At 42.3% G+C, this 18,438-nt stretch overlaps 2 protein-coding genes across 2 annotated transcripts; both read left to right on the forward strand.

Moving 5' to 3' along the window:
* Positions 1-401: 401 nt before the first annotated feature.
* On the forward strand, positions 402-9,354 carry ctsba (cathepsin Ba). Its single transcript, XM_079281832.1, has 11 exons — positions 402-597; positions 4,405-4,532; positions 4,612-4,697; positions 4,920-5,034; positions 5,921-6,036; positions 6,555-6,640; positions 6,751-6,897; positions 7,485-7,601; positions 7,740-7,868; positions 8,263-8,344; positions 8,635-9,354. The coding sequence occupies exons 2-10, from the start codon at positions 4,410-4,412 to the stop codon at positions 8,334-8,336; spliced, it is 993 nt and encodes a 330-aa protein (XP_079137958.1). The 5' UTR covers positions 402-597; positions 4,405-4,409; the 3' UTR covers positions 8,337-8,344; positions 8,635-9,354.
* A 738-nt stretch (positions 9,355-10,092) lies between these two features.
* On the forward strand, positions 10,093-18,030 carry adpgk2 (ADP-dependent glucokinase 2). The gene is made up of 7 exons (XM_079291488.1): positions 10,093-10,307; positions 12,042-12,201; positions 13,073-13,263; positions 13,370-13,466; positions 13,664-13,800; positions 14,150-14,286; positions 15,114-18,030. Exons 1-7 carry the CDS (start codon positions 10,112-10,114, stop codon positions 15,669-15,671), a joined length of 1,476 nt encoding a protein of 491 aa, XP_079147614.1. The 5' UTR covers positions 10,093-10,111; the 3' UTR covers positions 15,672-18,030.
* Positions 18,031-18,438: the final 408 nt, after the last annotated feature.

Below are 18,438 nucleotides of genomic sequence, written 5' to 3' on the forward strand. Positions count from 1 at the left end.
TACCAAATAAATTGGATTGAATTGAATTAAATACACCATTATATCAAACATCCATTTCAATGGTAATAATGCAAAATAAAGGTTAAAATAATAATAGTAATGGGGGAGAAGTAAATAATGAAAGCAAATACATAGATTGTACAATTTCCATACCAAAAAAAATCAAAACATTTTTGTTTTCAATAGATATTTGAGCATTGATGGTGAAGGTTGTCCGACAGGGTGAGTTTCAGCACCACCTAGCGGCCAGCGGGAAGTAGTGCACATCTAACTGTTACTGCATCAAACTCTCTCGTCGTCAAGTGTGTTTTTCCGGTTATATCTAGGTTCCGATCAACGTGTGTCTAGAGAGAAAACGCCCCTGATCCTACAAACCAAGACACCCACAGACGGGAACAGAAAAAGAAGCGCGAGGTTGGGGGTTTCGGTCACATGAGCTGCATGCATGTACATGTGACCGGCTCACGTGGTCCGATGGATCAATGAAGAGGAGGAGCGTTTCTGAATCCCAGGTTTGTTGACCACAGACAGACAGACAGACAGAACCAGGAGCTGAAGATTTGAAGTTCATCCCTGCAGCTGACGAACGAGCTCCAGGTAAACGACCTATAGACATCAGTTAAGTTAAAGATTGTTTACACTGACAGTTAGCTGTCAACAGCTAACGTTAGCTTAGCGAGCTAAATATGTTTCACTTACTTTAACTAGAAGAGAATCCATTAAACGGTATTCACTGACTGAGTGACTCATTTGATACTCTAAAAGCAGTTTAAGTCCAGTTTGTTTTCATTGCTTAAATAGTGGTTGTTGCTGCCTGACCTATTTTAGGCTTCATGGTCAGAGGTGATAAGATACACTTAAGAAACTTTAAGAAATTAACTTAAAACCAGAAGTTAAAATGAGCATGAAACTTAATCCTGAACCGCGAAGCACATTGATGCAACATGGAAATGGAAAGTGAAACTAGGTTATGAGAGCTGGCGGAAGCCATTCTGTCCTCTGCTTTAACTAGACAAAAGAGAGGGGCTGTGTCGGTAACACAGTTATAAACATGTCGGTAACACAGCTGTAAACATGTCGGTAACACAGTTATAAACATGTCGGTAACACAGCTGTAAACATGTCGGTAACACAGTTATAAACATGTCGGTAACACAGCTGTAAACATGTCGGTAACACAGTTATAAACATGTCGGTAACACAGCTGTAAACATGTCGGTAACACAGCTGTACACATGTCGGTAACACAGCTGTAAACATGTCGGTAACACAGTTATAAACATGTCGGTAACACAGTTATAAACATGTCGGTAACACAGTTATAAACATGTCGGTAACACAGTTATAAACATGTCGGTAACACAGTTGTAAACATGTCGGTAACACAGCTGTAAACATGTCGGTAACACAGTTATAAACATGTCGGTAACACAGCTGTAAACATGTCGGTAACACAGCTGTAAACATGTCGGTAACACAGCTGTAAACATGTCGGTAACACAGTTATAAACATGTCGGTAACACAGTTATAAACATGTCGGTAACACAGTTATAAACATGTCGGTAACACAGCTGTAAACATGTCGGTAACACAGTTATAAACATGTCGGTAACACAGCTGTAAACATGTCGGTAACACAGCTGTAAACATGTCGGTAACACAGCTGTAAACATGTCGGTAACACAGCTGTACACATGTCGGTAACACAGCTGTAAACATGTCGGTAACACAGCTGTAAACATGTCGGTAACACAGTTATAAACATGTCGGTAACACAGCAGACGATCACACCAGGGGGAAGAAGTAAAGCTGGATTGACAGGAATATATTGGTCTTTGTGTAACATGACCATAGACTGAACTATGTTTTTGTTTTTTTTGTTCTGTTTGTCTCTGCCCTATAAAGCGTCTTTGTGTATTTTGAAAAGCGCTATATAAAATTGATGTATTATTAATATTATTATTATTATTAACTACAATTTCCAGCCCAGACTGTTAAAAAATAATTTCCAACCACAGAACTGACATGGACCTTTTTATTGTGTAAATCTGCATCGGCCCCCTTCCTGTCAGCAGGTCCACCAACAGCATTGTGACAAGGAATAAGGAAATGAGTTGTTTCACTCAGTAGACAGAGAACAAACCAACCAGATCTATCAGATTATGTGACTTGTTGATCTATATGTGTGTGTGTGTGTTTTACTTGTTGTAACATGTTTCAAACATTCTGTACGTACAGCATGTTTACCATTGATCCAATTCTTTCTCCTGGAGACACAGGAATTCATTTTATAAGAGAAGGAACATTACAGAATAATGCTTTGTCCCACCTACAGTAGTTTATCTTCAGAGGTACCTGTACTAATACGCATCAGCATTGTCCTGTTTAGTTTTGATGTGAAAAACAATATATAAAATAAGATAAAGTAGCTGAACACAATTTGAAGGTCTCCTCCAGCTGAATCAGCCCAGATGTAGGTGGCTTTGGCACTGACTCATCCATTTCCATCTTGAACTTAACCCTCCCACATAAGGGGAAACAATGTCACCCCCCCCCCCCCCCCACACCTCATTTTTGAGATGCAAGAGTACTGCCAAAGAAAGGCCACACTGTGACTCAGCAGGTTAATGTAGCCGTTGTGAGTCTTGCTGTGAAAACTGTGTTGAAAGTAACTGACATTTGACTGATTTTGGGCAGATCAGCAGATCTGAAGGTTCATTTCCCCCAAAATCACATCCGAATCATTGTTTCAGCTACAAGGCAGTGGTCTGCGTGTGTGGTTCCACCACTTCTCTAATAACTGAACCCATAAACTTGTCTTGTCATTTAAATTTCTCTTGTGGCCCAACTGTTTCACTCAGTTAGCAGCTTGCATAACATGTAGATGATTCACAGCGATATAAATCATATATATATAATAATAATAATATATATAAGCTGTTTTACGACAGGCGGTTGGAGTATGTCGAGATCTCATTCTGTAAAGGGGAATGTTCTGGATGTTACTTCCCCTTGTGTACTTTTGGCTCATCATTCATTGGCCTCAGCCATGTGATATAAAAAAACGTTTCAATGGAATTCATATTGTTTCCCCCCCCCCCCCCCCCCTCTCTCTCTCTCTGACACACCTGAGGTGTTTTCATTGGATTCTCTTCTGCTTTCTCTGGAATAGAAATAGCCGTGCCTAAACAGGTGCGCTGCTCACTAACAAGACGGGCCCTTGTTCTCCAGAGAAGATCTGTGTGGCCGTGTGCCACTGCATGCACTGTGACTGTGTACAAGTCTAAGCTCCTGCAGAAGCCCATGTAAAGTTGTGTTTGTCAGCAGACTGATTCTAAAGAAGCACAGCGTCTGTGCTGGTATTGATTTTGCTGGACTTGGAGCATCCGGCCTATACTGACCACAATCCATCTATCCTCTATTTAATAGGCTACATTATGATCTCTAATGTGCTCGAATGTCTGCAGCTGATATCCACTCACGCCAGTGCATTTCACCTCCGATTAAACTGGTCTCACGTGTACCGAGAGAGAGAGAGAGAGAGAGAGAGAACTGAGAACTGAAAGAATGCAGACATTTTAATCAGTTGGGGGTGTTTTCTGCAGCTTGGGGAACTACGAGGAGGACGTATTCATCTTTGTGCTTTTTTTAAAGTGGGAACTGAAACCCAGTCCATCTAATTTTGAAAAGTCATGTCGATATAAATCCAGGGTAATGGTTAAAATCACAGGACTGCTTACTGTGCGTGTGCTGCCGGCTTATGCAGCGCGTTTAACCACTTGAGAGGTCCATGAAGAGCATGACTGAGGAGATGAGAGGTTTTCTCTGCTCTCTGTTTACGCATGTTCCACTTGTAGCTGCAACCAGAGTCTCCACGTCTCTTCAACTGTGAATGCTTTTTATCAGCCGAGTTTCAGGGCTCAAGTTTCAGAAGTGTGCATTCAGGCATGTCATTGCTTTGTCTCGGGCTTGTTTTTATTTACAAGTGGAAGACTTTCCCCACATTAAAGCTTTTATAAACTGCTCAATTAATCTACTGATACAGCCACTCTCTCACTCTTGTTCTGTTTTCAATAAGATTTCCAACCTTGACTACTTCATGTACAGTCATTTGGGGTTAAGTGCCGCATGTTTTTCCAGTAGTTGTTTTTGTGAGCCATTGTTGTCGCTTCAGTTAATGGTGCGATGCAGGGATTCAGCGCATTGATATTGCAGCAAACAACAATTTGCTTGTGAGTGTTCCCTACTGGGTAGCTCACGACCGCCGCTCTGCACTGCTCTCATATGGCGGCGGTGCAGAAGCGTAGTGCCCACCCCGCGGTTTCCCTGTTAGCTCTGTCAGATAGTTCGATATGTAATCTGTTCAACAAATAAACTTGTCCTCTTAATTCTGTATCTTTCAGGCAAAATGTGGCGTTCAGCCTTTGTGTTATTGGCTGCCAGCTTGTCGGTGAGCCTGGCCAGACCCCGCCTCGAACCACTGTCCAATGAGATGGTCAACTACATCAATAAGGCCAACACTACTTGGAAGGTGAGTTTTGGGGGTTTTGTTGGTTTTTATTAATTTTTTTCTTGGTTCTATTTGACTTAATCTGGCTCCTCTCTCGCAGGCTGGTCACAACTTCCATAACGTCGACTACGGTTATATCAGGAGACTCTGCGGTACGATGCTGAAGGGACCTAAGCTGCCAATCATGTGAGTCTTGATCGGGAAACACAGGAAGCGAACTTCAGATTAATATTTCATTATGCTTGCATGTCATTGAGAGTGAGTATTTGCTGTGCTGGACATATATGCACCGTGTACATTTGTACGTACAAACACAAGCATGGACCAAAACTCTGCCCCCCCCCCCCCCCCACCTGCTGTAGTAGCGCTCAGTAATACTTGACTCCATAACACTGTTTTACTCTGCAGGGTTCAGTATGCTGGAGACCTGAAGCTGCCGACAAACTTTGACTCCAGAGAGCAGTGGCCCAACTGTCCCACTCTGAAGGAGATCAGAGACCAGGGCTCCTGTGGCTCCTGCTGGGTGAGATAAAAACTCAACTCATTTCATATGTTTTTTATTTTGTGTTCAGATTTTCTGGAGCCGTATCTTAATTAATGGCACACTAGCAATAAATGTACAGGAGAGTTTTTTTAAATGTTGAGGTGCCCTCTCATCTGTATGGCAAGTGACCTCTTTCACAGCCAGCGGCAGTCACACGGCCCGTCATTTATGGTCATTTTAATGATAATTTTATGCCCCCGCACTCCTCATAGACCAGCCCTACTCTGCCTCTGATTGGCTAGTACTTGTCTCCTTCTTTGCAGAATTTTTTAATTTGTGATGAACAAGACGATGGAAGTTTGTGAGGGTTAATGATTTCTCCTTGGATGGATTTTCATCAGAATACATCAGAATACTTTATTTTAAGATGCACCATTTTTAAAAGCTTTCTGTTATGTAACTTATTCTTTTAATCCAGTCCATATTTTAATTTCTTTAAATTCATGTATTTGATTATTAATTATAATTCATCCAGTTCAATTTGAAAACTGACAAATATTGTTGAGATATTATTCAATTGCACTTTCTATAATTTATTTGACAGCCAGTTGTTGACTACCGGTACATACAGACGGTAATACAACTGTTCGGCTACTTCAATACATATGGTACTAAATCATATCATTGCACAAGTTAGACATTATTGTGATGTTCCGGACCTTTGCGTGAGGAAATTCTCTCGAAGTGGACCTCGGTGAATTTGAATTGAATACCCCTTCCTTATTGTATCGTGCTGTGATATATAATTACAATGTCCTGACAAACAAGACCTTTTTTTTCTTTTAACCCTCAATTCAGATACCAAAAAACTCCCCTCAAACTCTGTCAGTGTGTCTGTGTCATGTCTTGGTTCTTCTGCCCACAGGCATTTGGCGCTGCAGAGGCCATCTCTGACCGAGTGTGTATCCACAGCAATGGCAAAGTCAGCGTGGAGATCTCCTCCGAGGATCTGCTGAGCTGCTGCGAGAGCTGTGGCATGGGGTGAGAGGCAGTAATGTGTGAACGGTCTTCAAATCTCTCCAGTAGACGATTGCAGTGACCTGCTTTATGTGGACCTTATCCGTACCAAATGGTTTGAGATTTGAATTGCTGGGTATTTAATGGAAGGAGAGAACGAATTAACGCAACATAAGCTCTCCATTAATGACCCGATGAGAAGATAGAAGTCCGATAATGTGTAGGAATGCAACACGCAGAATTAGTATCTGCGCCAAAACTGACCTTTAGTAAGTGGATCAGGCCATGACATCAGTGATCCACATGACACAGAGTGGCCTCAATGTAACGTGACAGCAAGATGATTCCAGGTGATGAGGTATACATATTTTAAAGCAGAACCAGTACAACTGCAAGAGGTAGGATTCAGAATCATGTTGATGAAAAGTCAGGCAGGTGCCTCCCGAATATTGTACAGTGTGAGGATTTGAAATTGGAGGCAGGGAGTGCATAGTGGTTGTTTTGTAAAAGTGGATTAAAGAAACAAACTTTTCTCTCTTTAGCTGTAATGGTGGCTACCCTTCAGCTGCCTGGGCCTTCTGGGCCGATGAGGGGCTGGTCTCTGGCGGTCTCTATGACTCCCACATTGGTAAGTTTTGTGTGTGTGTGAGACTCCCGCAGTGGTACGTGTGTGTGTGTGTGTGTGTGTGTGGTGTGTACAACCCTGATCTTTGTGTCTTTGTGTGTGTGTGTGTACAGGTTGTCGGCCCTACACCATCCCCCCCTGTGAACACCATGTGAATGGCAGCAGACCCTCCTGCTCTGGGGAGGGCGGAGATACACCCCAGTGCATCGCACAGTGTGAAGCTGGATACACACCCAGCTACAAAGTGGACAAGCACTTTGGTAAGAAAAGAGAAGCATGCTAACATTAGCTCTGTGTCTCTTCACACACACCAGGATTTAGTGTATGAAATAATATTTGAACTGTATATTGCTCTGAAAAGATGTTTCTACAATACATCTTGTTGTAATTCGATGTGGCTCTGTTGAAGAATACAGCATGGAAAACAAAATGGAAATGATTTGAGTAGTAAACAGACTCAGTTGAAGCATGATTTATGATCATGAAATATGTAAGATCATAGTGCATGAATACAAATCTATTAATAGGTCGTATTAAACCTAGAATCAATAGTCAAAATGTTTATTTATTTGTATACATTTAAACTGACTATCTTACACATACTTGGTATTTATTAGATATTTAATAAAGACTAACTGTTTATCATGGTCATGTCCCATTAATCACTCTTGTATGTCCTACAAGCAGCTTGTTAATGTCCTAAAATGAGCCTAACCCTGGTCTTGGTGAATACAGCTGTGTTTGCACACACACACACACACACACACACACACACACACACACACACACACACACACACACACACACACACACTCAGCACAGGTTCCTAACTCACAATGTGTTGCAGGTAAATCGTCGTACAGCGTGCTGTCAGATGAGAAGCAGATTCAGACTGAGATAAGCAAGAATGGCCCAGTAGAGGGAGCCTTTACCGTCTATGGAGACTTTCCGCTGTACAAGTCTGGTAAGAACACCTGCAACACTAACAGACAAATGTAGTACAACACACACACAATACTGAGTGCTTGTACACTCGCAACCTGTTGAGAACAGGGTGAACGCTCATTGATTCTTTAAAATGATGTCCCTTGACTTCTTCCAGGTGTGTATCAGCATGTGTCTGGGTCTGAGTTGGGTGGTCATGCCATCAAGATCCTGGGCTGGGGAGAGGAGGATGGTGTTCCCTACTGGCTCTGTGCCAACTCCTGGAACACTGACTGGGGTGATAACGGTGAGCAGAGTATTTAATATAATTTAACGAACATCCATACTCCGATAGTCTCGATAGTTTATAAACAGCAGCCCTTCTGTTTATATGTTTGAAGGGAATGGAATATTCAGAATCCCTTCAGTGTAATACAGTCGGGTGGCTGTAGCTCAGTGGGTGAGCGGTTTGCTCCCCGGCTCCTTCTGTCAGCGAGACACTGAACCCCAAGCTCACTGCTCCTACATGCTTATACCTGGCAGCCATTCTAAATATCAGACACAAATGCACATACCTTATGTTCTCACATGTAAAATATCTCCATACTTGTTACTTACAAATAGCAATTGCTCATGTTGGGTCAAATCTCTTATTTTTTCCAATGTGTCTAACTGCCCTGTGGTCTGTTTCTGGTCTTCAGGATTCTTTAAGATCCTGCGAGGATCGGATCACTGTGGTATTGAGTCTGAGGTTGTAGCGGGGATTCCCAAATAAATTCAACGGTAAGACAACAAACCTATGTAAGGGCAATATTAAGTTTGTTTACTGAGTGCCTCTACAGTATAACGCTGCCACTCTCTTGCAATCTCCCTGGTATAATGTCATAAACCTGACTGGAATGCACGGCTTTGTATTTGTGTACAAGCCTCATAGCTGCAGCTGTACCACCACAGTAGCTCCCATTTCAAGTCTGAGAAGCTATTGTCTTCGTGAAACCCTCAACAAAAGTATAAACGTATGCATGTACCGGTAGCTTGAGGTCTGTGGCTGAATGTCTGTTTCTCTCTTGCAGGTTTTGAGCTGCGGCGTCATCACGAGAGAGCGACACACTCAAAATGCCTCCTCTCGAACTCTTTTAACAGCTTTTAGTCCTTTTTTTAGATAAAGACCTCTGACCACCTTGCGCACATATTGCATGTGTTTTTTTTTTGACAAACAGACTCTAGAGCAACCTTACCATATACCATAGAGTATGTGCCTGAGCACAAATCGGCATTGTTTTATTGATTGTGTCTTTTTGCAAGGTCTTGTTCCTTCATCTCTTAAAGCATTGTTAATCAAAGTTGCACAGGAGGGAAATGGTTTTTAATGGTGCATTTTATTTTTCTCAGGTGATTTGAAGCATATCGTCGCTGTTGTAGAACTGTATTTGTTCCCCACGTCGTCACATTTTCGGCACTGGCAACACAGCCTATGATAGAGAGAAATTACAAGACTCGAATACCTAATACAACAGAGACTTTTCAAATGTGTCCAATTTTTAATGAACACAGCTTTTCATATTTTAATTCAACATTTTCAGTGCCACAAATGCCACTCCATAATGTTAGGACGTACCCATTGTGATTGGTGCCTGTTAGTGTTTTTAAGTTTTGTGTATCGGCTGAGAAATTGAACTTTCTTTTTAAATATATGGTTGATAATGGGATGTTTTTATTGTCTGCCTGTATCGATCAAAATATCAGCGCATAACTGTTTTGTTCTGAAATAAATAAAACAATGAGGTTCCCAATGTTGTGTTGTTACTCATGAATACAGATGCTGGTATTTTAAATCAATTTGCATCTCATGTGACTGATTTGCATGCTTGATGTGACCGACTCACCAAGGAAATGTGGGTCAAGATGTGACCGATGAATGGATACGTGAGTAAAACCTACAGGAGTGGTAGTTGATAAACATTGCAGGTTTTTACTGCATCTGACATTTTATCCAAAAAGGTCGATACAAGAGAGACTGATTTACAACAAATATTCATCCTAAAGCAGTTACCAATGTTGCTTTTGTTATGCAAGCAAAACCAAACTAGAAACGTCGTTTTCTACTTTGTGGACCAACTGGGAAACGACGCTTAGATGCAAAAACATTAAAGTTAAAATCTTCAGAGAAAAAACAAACAAGCGTTGCTACTTCCGCCTTGTTGTCAGCAAAACAACCACTCCCCTTCGTAGTAGAATACAAGTCGTTTGTTTTCCACCCGGGCGTCTACCCATTATCCAGCCTGGACAGCGGTGCTTAAGTAAAAGACGAAACACACTGAAGAAACGTCCTTTACAAAAATATGTATAACGTAGTCTGAAACACGGTTGAACTGGAGATGTTTTAAATCGATTCTGCGGAGTATTCGTCCAATTAATTTACCTCCGGGACACGCTGTCTCTCAAAACAAACGGACAACCCACCGCACGGCTCTCTGCTGCTCGAGCGTGCTTGAAGGTCTCGTTCCTCACTCGCAGGGTGAGCCACCGTAGCTAGTCAGACGGCGAGCGATGGAGGAAGGAGGCAGATCTTCGTGGATGAAATACGGGCCTGTCGTGTCCCTGTTTGTGGTCATTCTGGCCGTCTGGTTTCGGTCACCTGATGACGCAGGACTGGACGACCGGCTGGACAACGTCCTGTCCTCTCTGCTCCGGGCTGAGGGGAAAGTCGGCATGAATAACGTCGCCAAGCCCAAAGTGGCTGTCGGTGAGTGCAAGTGGTGTTAGCTTACGTTAGCCTAGCCTAACCCTATTTTAGGTGCTTATGTAGTTTTGGTGGTTAATAATTGACTAAGTCCGAAATAATTGGCCTCCATATCAGATGTTATTGATGTAAGAAAGCTGCTCCAGATGAAAGAAAGTTCAATGCATTAACCTAATTGCTCCTACTTGCTAACACAACAATACCAGTGGATTGCTAACCATGTATAACGTTAATTGGCTGATGTTGGTGTTTTCACGTTCACATAAAACGGTTGTGGCCTCATAGAGATTATAGAAAGAACAAGTAAAACATTGTTTTGTGAGCTGACATCAGTAAGCCTAGTTAACCTAAGTTAACCTAAGTTAACCTAGCGAGGTTACACGTTAGCTTTTTCTCCTGTTAATATCAGGAGGTTTGTCATTAAATGACCAAAAAACGAGATCTGAGCTGAAGTTGTATGTTGAAACCAGATAAACAGCACAGAGGAGTGTAGTTGAGGAAAATACAGGAGGTTAAGAAAGGGAGTGAGAGACCACGATGGCACGATCATCAGCTCTAAGTCCACAGTTCAGTTCTGTGCAGAGACCCTCCATCAACAAACATGGAGCAGGGAGAAGTGTATGCAAATAAGGGCACGGTGGTGCCACTATTTCGACTTTTAAATGTTACTCCACAGTAACTAATGTCTGCTTTATGTCACTAGTACAGATGGCACATCTGTCTAGGATTAAACTATACAGCTTAAATCGTGAAGCAGACTTGTGGGAATGCACCAACCACCGTTGCTGCAGTTAAAAACAATCTTAAGTTTCCAGCCCTGGTTATGTCTTGTGTACGTTGGTGTAAAGGCAACAGCTCCACAGTCTCATACCCCCACCTTATACAAAAAAAAAAAGCATCACAGTCGTTTTCTGACGAACAAGATTATTGGCGTAGGTGACCCGTGTCTTGACTGTCATGATCTAAACCTTAAAGCTTGTACTTTGAGCCTCGTTACAATCGCATCACAGAAGTGAGCACCGTATCTGTCCAACCTTTAAACAGTTCAACAACATGCTCTGCTGCGCAGTCAGACCGGTTTCATTGTTGTTATTCAGAATCAAATCCAGTTTGAAAAGTTCAAAGTATCTTTATTGTCTCAAAGGGAAATTAACTTACAGCCAGGTTACATACAAAACACACAAACCCTGAACAATGTTGGACAGCAAAAACATTCTATTCAATCGTATTCTGAATACAAACAAAAACCCAATAATCATGCCCCACTGGTGCTGACCACTTAACCAAATATACACTGGTCCTTGTTTCTTTATTTTCAGCAAATTGTCAGTAGAACATTGTAGATGGCCACTGTCTAGTTAAGAGCATTGAAAAACTGCAAACAGCAGCTAGAAGTCAAGCTGCTGTCGGACTGAGTTAAATATTAAAATCTAATTCAAATGTGAACTCAAACTTTTGCCTTTTAGCTTCTCTAACAGGTTGCCTACACAGGTAGGCTGTGTGTGTGTTTGTTGTGCAGCAACAGACTTGACAGACGTGTTTGTAGATGAAAGCTATATAACGAAACTGTATCGAAGTGTTGGATCATTTGACCTGCCACAGTGGAGGCCGTCTCTTTATCTGCGCCGTCTCGTTGACCCCACATTTGAAGTGGTATACTTGCCTGTGGGCGTGCTTTTCTATCACAAATGTCTCCTCCTTTGTCTTTATCTCACTGCCGCTCTCCGTCATCCACAGGCTTTGGTGGTTGTGTTGACCTGATAGTGGACGGGGTCACGTTGCTTAATAAGATTGGCCTCCCTCCGACAGACCAGCCCCTACACCACGACTACATAGAAAATGAGCTGCAGCTGGCTCAGAGCTTTGCCTACTTCTTTGCACCAGGAGCTGCTGCAGAGTAAGTGTTGTGTGTGTGTGTGTGTGACTATTAGCTGGCCATTAGATATAGTTGCAGTCTAGTGAATAAATCCTGAATTCACAGTACGGTAATATAAAGACATGCGTGTGTGAACAGGTGCTCATACATACCGGTATTGTTAAATACTTTATTCTTCTGTATGCTATGACTTGATAGCTGAGTTTTTCTGTTCACATGTCTAAGTAAATAAGACAGAAGGTGAACATGAAGTCCAGATAAAACCATTTCCTTTGTCGTACGCCTCAGGCTGCTGTGCTCCTGACTCATCCCGTCTCTGTCACATGCTCTGTCACAAACACACTCGTATGCCACCATGACTGTTTTAGTGGTTTATTTATACCGGACATACATAAGAGAGTTAATACGAATAACAAATTATGTCTAAAAATGTCAGTTTGACACAAACAGGTATTTTTCTGCTCTGTATTTAGAGTTACCGGTATTTCCTCCATGTCTTTCCTTTTTTCTTGTGAAATTTGGGATTGTAAAGACCAAAATGCTGAAGCTCTTAATCCATTAAAATTAATGTGCAAAGAACAGAAGAGACGATTGTTTGTCTCTGCCAAGTGTAGATTTATACGTATATTTATACATATATTTATACGTATATTTACGATGGGCGGGGCCTCAGCAAGAGGGGCAAACGGGCCATTGCCCCTCTACTTTATGGGTTTTGCTGGTTTGATCCCATGGCAAGATGGTCTCTTGTTATTTATACAGCACATTTCATAAACGGTGGCAATTCATATGCTTTACAAATTGCATAAAATAATTACAATGTAAGACAAAAAGCCGAGGTTTTAGATAAGTGACGTTTCACTGATAGTTTGCTTTTGTTTTTGTCTTGCAGGCGTTTTATTCGGAACGATACCCTATTCAGTGAGCTGGTGGAAGCGTCCCGGGACCTCCCTGGAAACAGATGGGCGGTAGGCGGCAATGCCCCAGTAATGGCTAGTCGCATGGCAACCGAGGGATGTGATATTTTGCTCGGGGGAAGTTTCAGCCCCGATTTTACTGATGTCCTGTCCCAGCACATTACAGGTACACGCATACTGCTACACCCACCTCCTCTGCCTTCTATGCTTTTTACCACCCCGGGTGTCCTTCCCCTCCATGGCCCCGTACTAATCTAACTGTGTCGGTCCAGTGGCAGGTAACATAGTCGACGAGCCAGACATTCATCTGATCCTGGAGTATCCATCTGGTGCTAGCTGGGGTCGCTATACCTCACGTAGAGCCAACAGGTACGTATCAGTTGAGCATTGGGTAGATATTTATAGAATCTTTAGGGATCATTAAGGGGAACTGTGTATGCACGATTATTTAATGCAGAGACGTGTTTTTCTACCTTGCATGTATGAAGTGTTCTATTCGTGTATGTACATGCATATAACTTCTTACCCTCTACAATATTTGAAGCTGACTGTGTTTGTTTCTGTAGATATATCGTCCACAGCGACGACCATAACCCCTACCTGGACTCCATGGAAGAGTTTGCGGAGAAACTCAAAGACTTCGAACCAGATCTGCTGGTGGTGGGTGGGCTGCAAATGATGGATAACTTCCCCTTCCAGGCAGGTAAGAGACAAACCTTTTTGTTAGTGGCTGGTTTGAACTCTCCAGCAGCAGTGTCTGCTGCTTTGTGTTGCACTGCTGAAATGAGAGCGTGCTGAACAGTGAACAGTTGTCCGGTTTTAGAAAATCATGTGAATTGAAGAAAGCTATCTTTTGAAATAATTCTGCTATTTTGAGTTACGCTTGAAGGCTAGACGAGGCCTCGTACTTATTTGTAAAATGCAGCGAGGAGTTCTTGAGTGAGATACGCATTGTGCCAGAGCCTATTTGTTTCCTTCAGTCCTTATTGTCTGACTACATTTTGTCTGAATTTCTTCTCTTCTCTTCCCACCTGTTCATTTCATCATTCCAGGTGAGCGGGACGCTCTCTTCTCCCGCCTGTCGGACCTCCTGTCCTCCTCGTCTCCAACGATTGGAGTCCATTTTGAGATGGCCAGTTTTGTAGAAGAGAGTATAATGGAAGACCTACTTCACTATGTCATTCCCCATGTAAGTATGACTGAACAGTTACATTAATTAACAAATTAATTCACATTAAGGGGACTAGAACAATTACATAAACACAGGAGTGAAAAAACAAAATGTTTATCTGAGAAAAATAGAGTGACGTGGTTAGGTACAAGATAATAATACGTATAAGTAAAAATATCTAAAGAAAACAGTCTGTAACTCAACAAAAACTGTATTTGTATCGTTTTTATAATTTATATATACAAACACATCTAGTACTCAGAAGTGAGAAAACATAACTATGTTCTCGCCGCTCCAGTAACTACTTTGTGGCCAGTGTACCGGTAGTTACCTCTCAGCTCTGCAACATAACAGTCAGATAACCTGAGTATCACGTCGACCTGACACAACCCGTAGTTCAGCTTTTCTTCATAATAAACTACACTTGCCACGTTGATCACAATTCAAGAAGATAGCACTCAATGCAACGTTATGGCATCCGTTTGTTTTTATTGCTGCCTTCAAGTAAAACCTGAGAGCTCCTATTCACGACATGGGAAGTCGTGTACACGATATGCTTGAGGTTCAAGTCTTAAGAACATCGCTTTCAGGCAACATCAGTATTCACGTTCCTGTCTGCGTCCAGAAGCAACAGAGGCTAACAATTTAGCAAGCTAGCAGGCGGGTGACGTAATATCCTCAAGCAAAAATGAACCTCCATTTCTGAAAACCTCAGCAAACACGTCACAACTCGTGAACTCGAAGCATTCACGGTAAACACAATCCCATTTGAAGGCAGCATGAGAAGATGTTCAGTTAAAGGCTGGTCTTTAGTTTCATCACTCATCCCGATTCTGCTTTTCCAGGCGGACTCTTTAGGGATGAATGAACAGGAGCTTCCCAACCTGCTCAGCCTGCTTAAAGGCTCCAACATCACCGTGTTGTCGGACCCAAACCCTCGTGTAGCTACTGTTCTCGACCAGATGAGGGAGGTCTATCGCATCGTGAACCAGCGCTCCAAGGATGGCAGCGCAGAAAGATACACAAATGGTGTTGAAGCTAAGCCGCTGACTCGGCTCCATGTCCACACGCTGGCCTTTCAGGCGATGATTGTGACGCGCGGATCCCAGTGGAAGAACACCATGTCGGCCGTCGCCAAAGCCTCTCTCACAGCTAACCGCCATGTCTGTGGCTCTAAGGACATTGACCCCAGTAAGGCGAGGCTCATCATGGACGACTCCTTCTCCATTAGCCAGCGGGAAGGCAGCCAGCGCATCCCTCTGCAGGAGAGCAGGCCGGTCAGCTGCTGGGACGAGGGGGACTACGAGATCTGTGTGGCACCGGTGCTGGTGTGCACTGAGGTTTACCAAACTGCAGGGGGAGGAGACAACGTCTCAGCTGCTGGCCTGGTGCTGCAGATCTAGAGAAGTACACTATATGGTCCATCTGTGTGTATTGCTAACTACATGTTAGCAACAAGGTGACTCTGGAAACGTGATCTAGGTGTGACGCAAACGCGGGTACAGGTTGTGAAATGTATCAGGCTATTGCTCTGCCAGCTCATATCCCAGGTGGACCATAAGGAAAACGTATCATTCGAAGGAGTAGGAAGGTGGAGTGCAGTGGTTATGAATCAGGTAAATCACCAGATATTTAATATATGGGCTCAGCGCAAAGAACTTTTGCATCCAGTTTATTTGATGTTTAGAACCAAAACTTCACCAAAAAAAGACTCTGCCCTGCTTTGATTTAACACACCAAATATCTTTGCCAAGTCAGCCGTCATCAGACTCCTCTACTTCTCTCAGGCCTTACAAGACTTGGCCTTCAGTCAGGATTCGATAAAGAGGGATGAGGTTTGGATAAAGTCCATAAAAATCAAGTTTTAGGTCAGTAGCCGACAAATCTGCTACACCTCAAGCTGTCGGATAAATTATCTTTGTCGTTTCAAACAAGTGACTCCACTATGCAGACAATGTATCCAGAATTGGGTAATTACTGAAAATACTGAACCTTCTGCTTCTGGGGAGCACGTTCATCAGGTGGTACCTCCTTAAGATCTACAGCTCCAACTAGTAAACGGGGCTTTTGCCACACATGCCTTGCAGCATATGCAGTTTCAACCTGGCAGCAGTGGTGGAAAGTAATTCTTACGTTGTACATTTACTCAAGTACTGTACTTGAGTACAAATACTGCAAAATAGTTCTTCCACCACTGCCTGTCGGTTGTAAACGGTGTCATGATCTGAACCCTTCTTAATGAAAAGGCAATGAGCCGTCTCTATCCTGCCTCTTCCCTCATCGATTCAATTCTCAAAGTTTAAAGTAGTAAGCTAGTGATGTCATCGCCCCCTGTCCTTCCTAAGATATGTGTATTGTGGTTTGGGTGTGTTTGTTTTAAGATTGTCATTCCTGTGTGTCCGTTGCGGTGCAAAAATGATATTAAGAGACCACGGCTGGATATGATGTCAGACTTCCTTTCTACCTCCATGCTATTTCTGTTTCTCCCTTCACTCTCTTCTCTGTTACTTTGTCAAACTTTTGTCTGTGTCAGATCTCCTTGTTTTACGGCTCTTTAAGGACCAAATAACGGTGTGGGCCACCTCAAGTTCTCATGTCTGCATAAAGTGGAACACATTCGTCTCTCTAGTTTTAGTTGTTTTGTTATTGTAAGCGTGACATGGAGCTATGGCGTTTCTCACCATGAATTCCCTTTACCTGTGAAATATTGGACCACACAGTAAATGTATTGGTGTTCATCTTACGTGTGTCTTCCATGAAAAAGGGGCCCTGCCTCTGATTGGGCATCAACTCCCCTTTCACTGTTTTCAGGGATGAAATCACTTATTTTTAAAAACTGAATGGGAATCATGCCATTTTTCTCACTTTGTACAAGTCAAACATTCCATCACAGACCCAGTTTCAGTTATTTGCTCCACACAAAATTGATTAGACCGTTAAATCGTCAAAGACCCTTTTTACTGAGGAACTCATTCATGTTACAATCCAACAAGTACGAACTGAAGAAATCCCTTCAGATGTTTCCTCTTTGTATCGACACTGTGCTGATTGAATGCGGTTTGATTCTGCTGAACTTAAATGAGCCTTATTCTGTTTTGGTGTTTAGTGAAAAGGGAATAGTTAATAGTCTTTCTATTACTGAAGGCTTATGGGGGGTTTTGTTCCTGATTTTGTCTTGCGCAGTGATTGAAGGATTGCGCAGAAGACTGGAGTAAAGGGCCGTGTTTCTACTGTGAAATGAAACTTCAACATGCATTCATGTTCGGATAGAGAACATGAATATCATATACTTCTCTACGCTTTCGATAAGTCATGTCATCAATGTTCCAAAGCTGTGTTTGAATGTTTCATGCATGTTAACTATTCAATGCAGAGCCACTTCAGATAAAATGCTACGCCGATAAAGCGGTCATTGCTTTGTTTGTTTTCTCATACTTTCTCATCATTTATTGATATTGTTCACTGCTGTCAAGACTTTGGACAAGTAGGACTTCCTTGGTCGTCTGAACTCACGGTCGTCTTCTAGACGAGTACTTGTTCACGTCACGGCTTGTTTTTTTTTCCCACAACATCTTAACTCGCCGTGATGAAGGTTGTTTCATTTCTTCACAAAACATTGGACACATTTCATTTTTTATTTCCGTATTTCTGAATGAATTAAGTGTTTACTCATACTTAACTAATGCTTCATAGTGTGTAGTTACGTGTTACTAATAATTCTACGCAAGAGCAACATGATAGTTGGTAATATGACGGATGATATGACCATGATAGGTGCATCGTGTGCTGTTTAAACTGCACCACAAATAATACAACTGCTGCTGACTGTTTCAAACAGAGATTCATTATCGTACCATATTTAATCATGAGAACATAAATCAAAAGAATCATGAATGATGTCTGTACAATACATTATTACTATGGGATGGGCGGATCAAAACTGAAATCGATTCCTTCAAACAATCCTAATATCAATGGTAAAATAATATAAATACAAACGTGGGTGGCTGGTTCACTTCCAAATGTTTTCACTGCTTTTGTATGTTTGTGCCAAAACAGCCCGTAGACATATTTAGCTGGCCCTCGTCACATGACTGTGGAAACCAATGTGACATCAGAGCCTAGCGCATAGCGGCGCACAGTCGAAGCGTCCGCATCAAACTTGTGACA

The sequence above is a fragment of the Melanostigma gelatinosum genome (assembly GCF_949748355.1).
Source record: "Melanostigma gelatinosum genome assembly, chromosome: 2".
NCBI lineage: Eukaryota > Metazoa > Chordata > Actinopteri > Perciformes > Zoarcidae > Melanostigma > Melanostigma gelatinosum.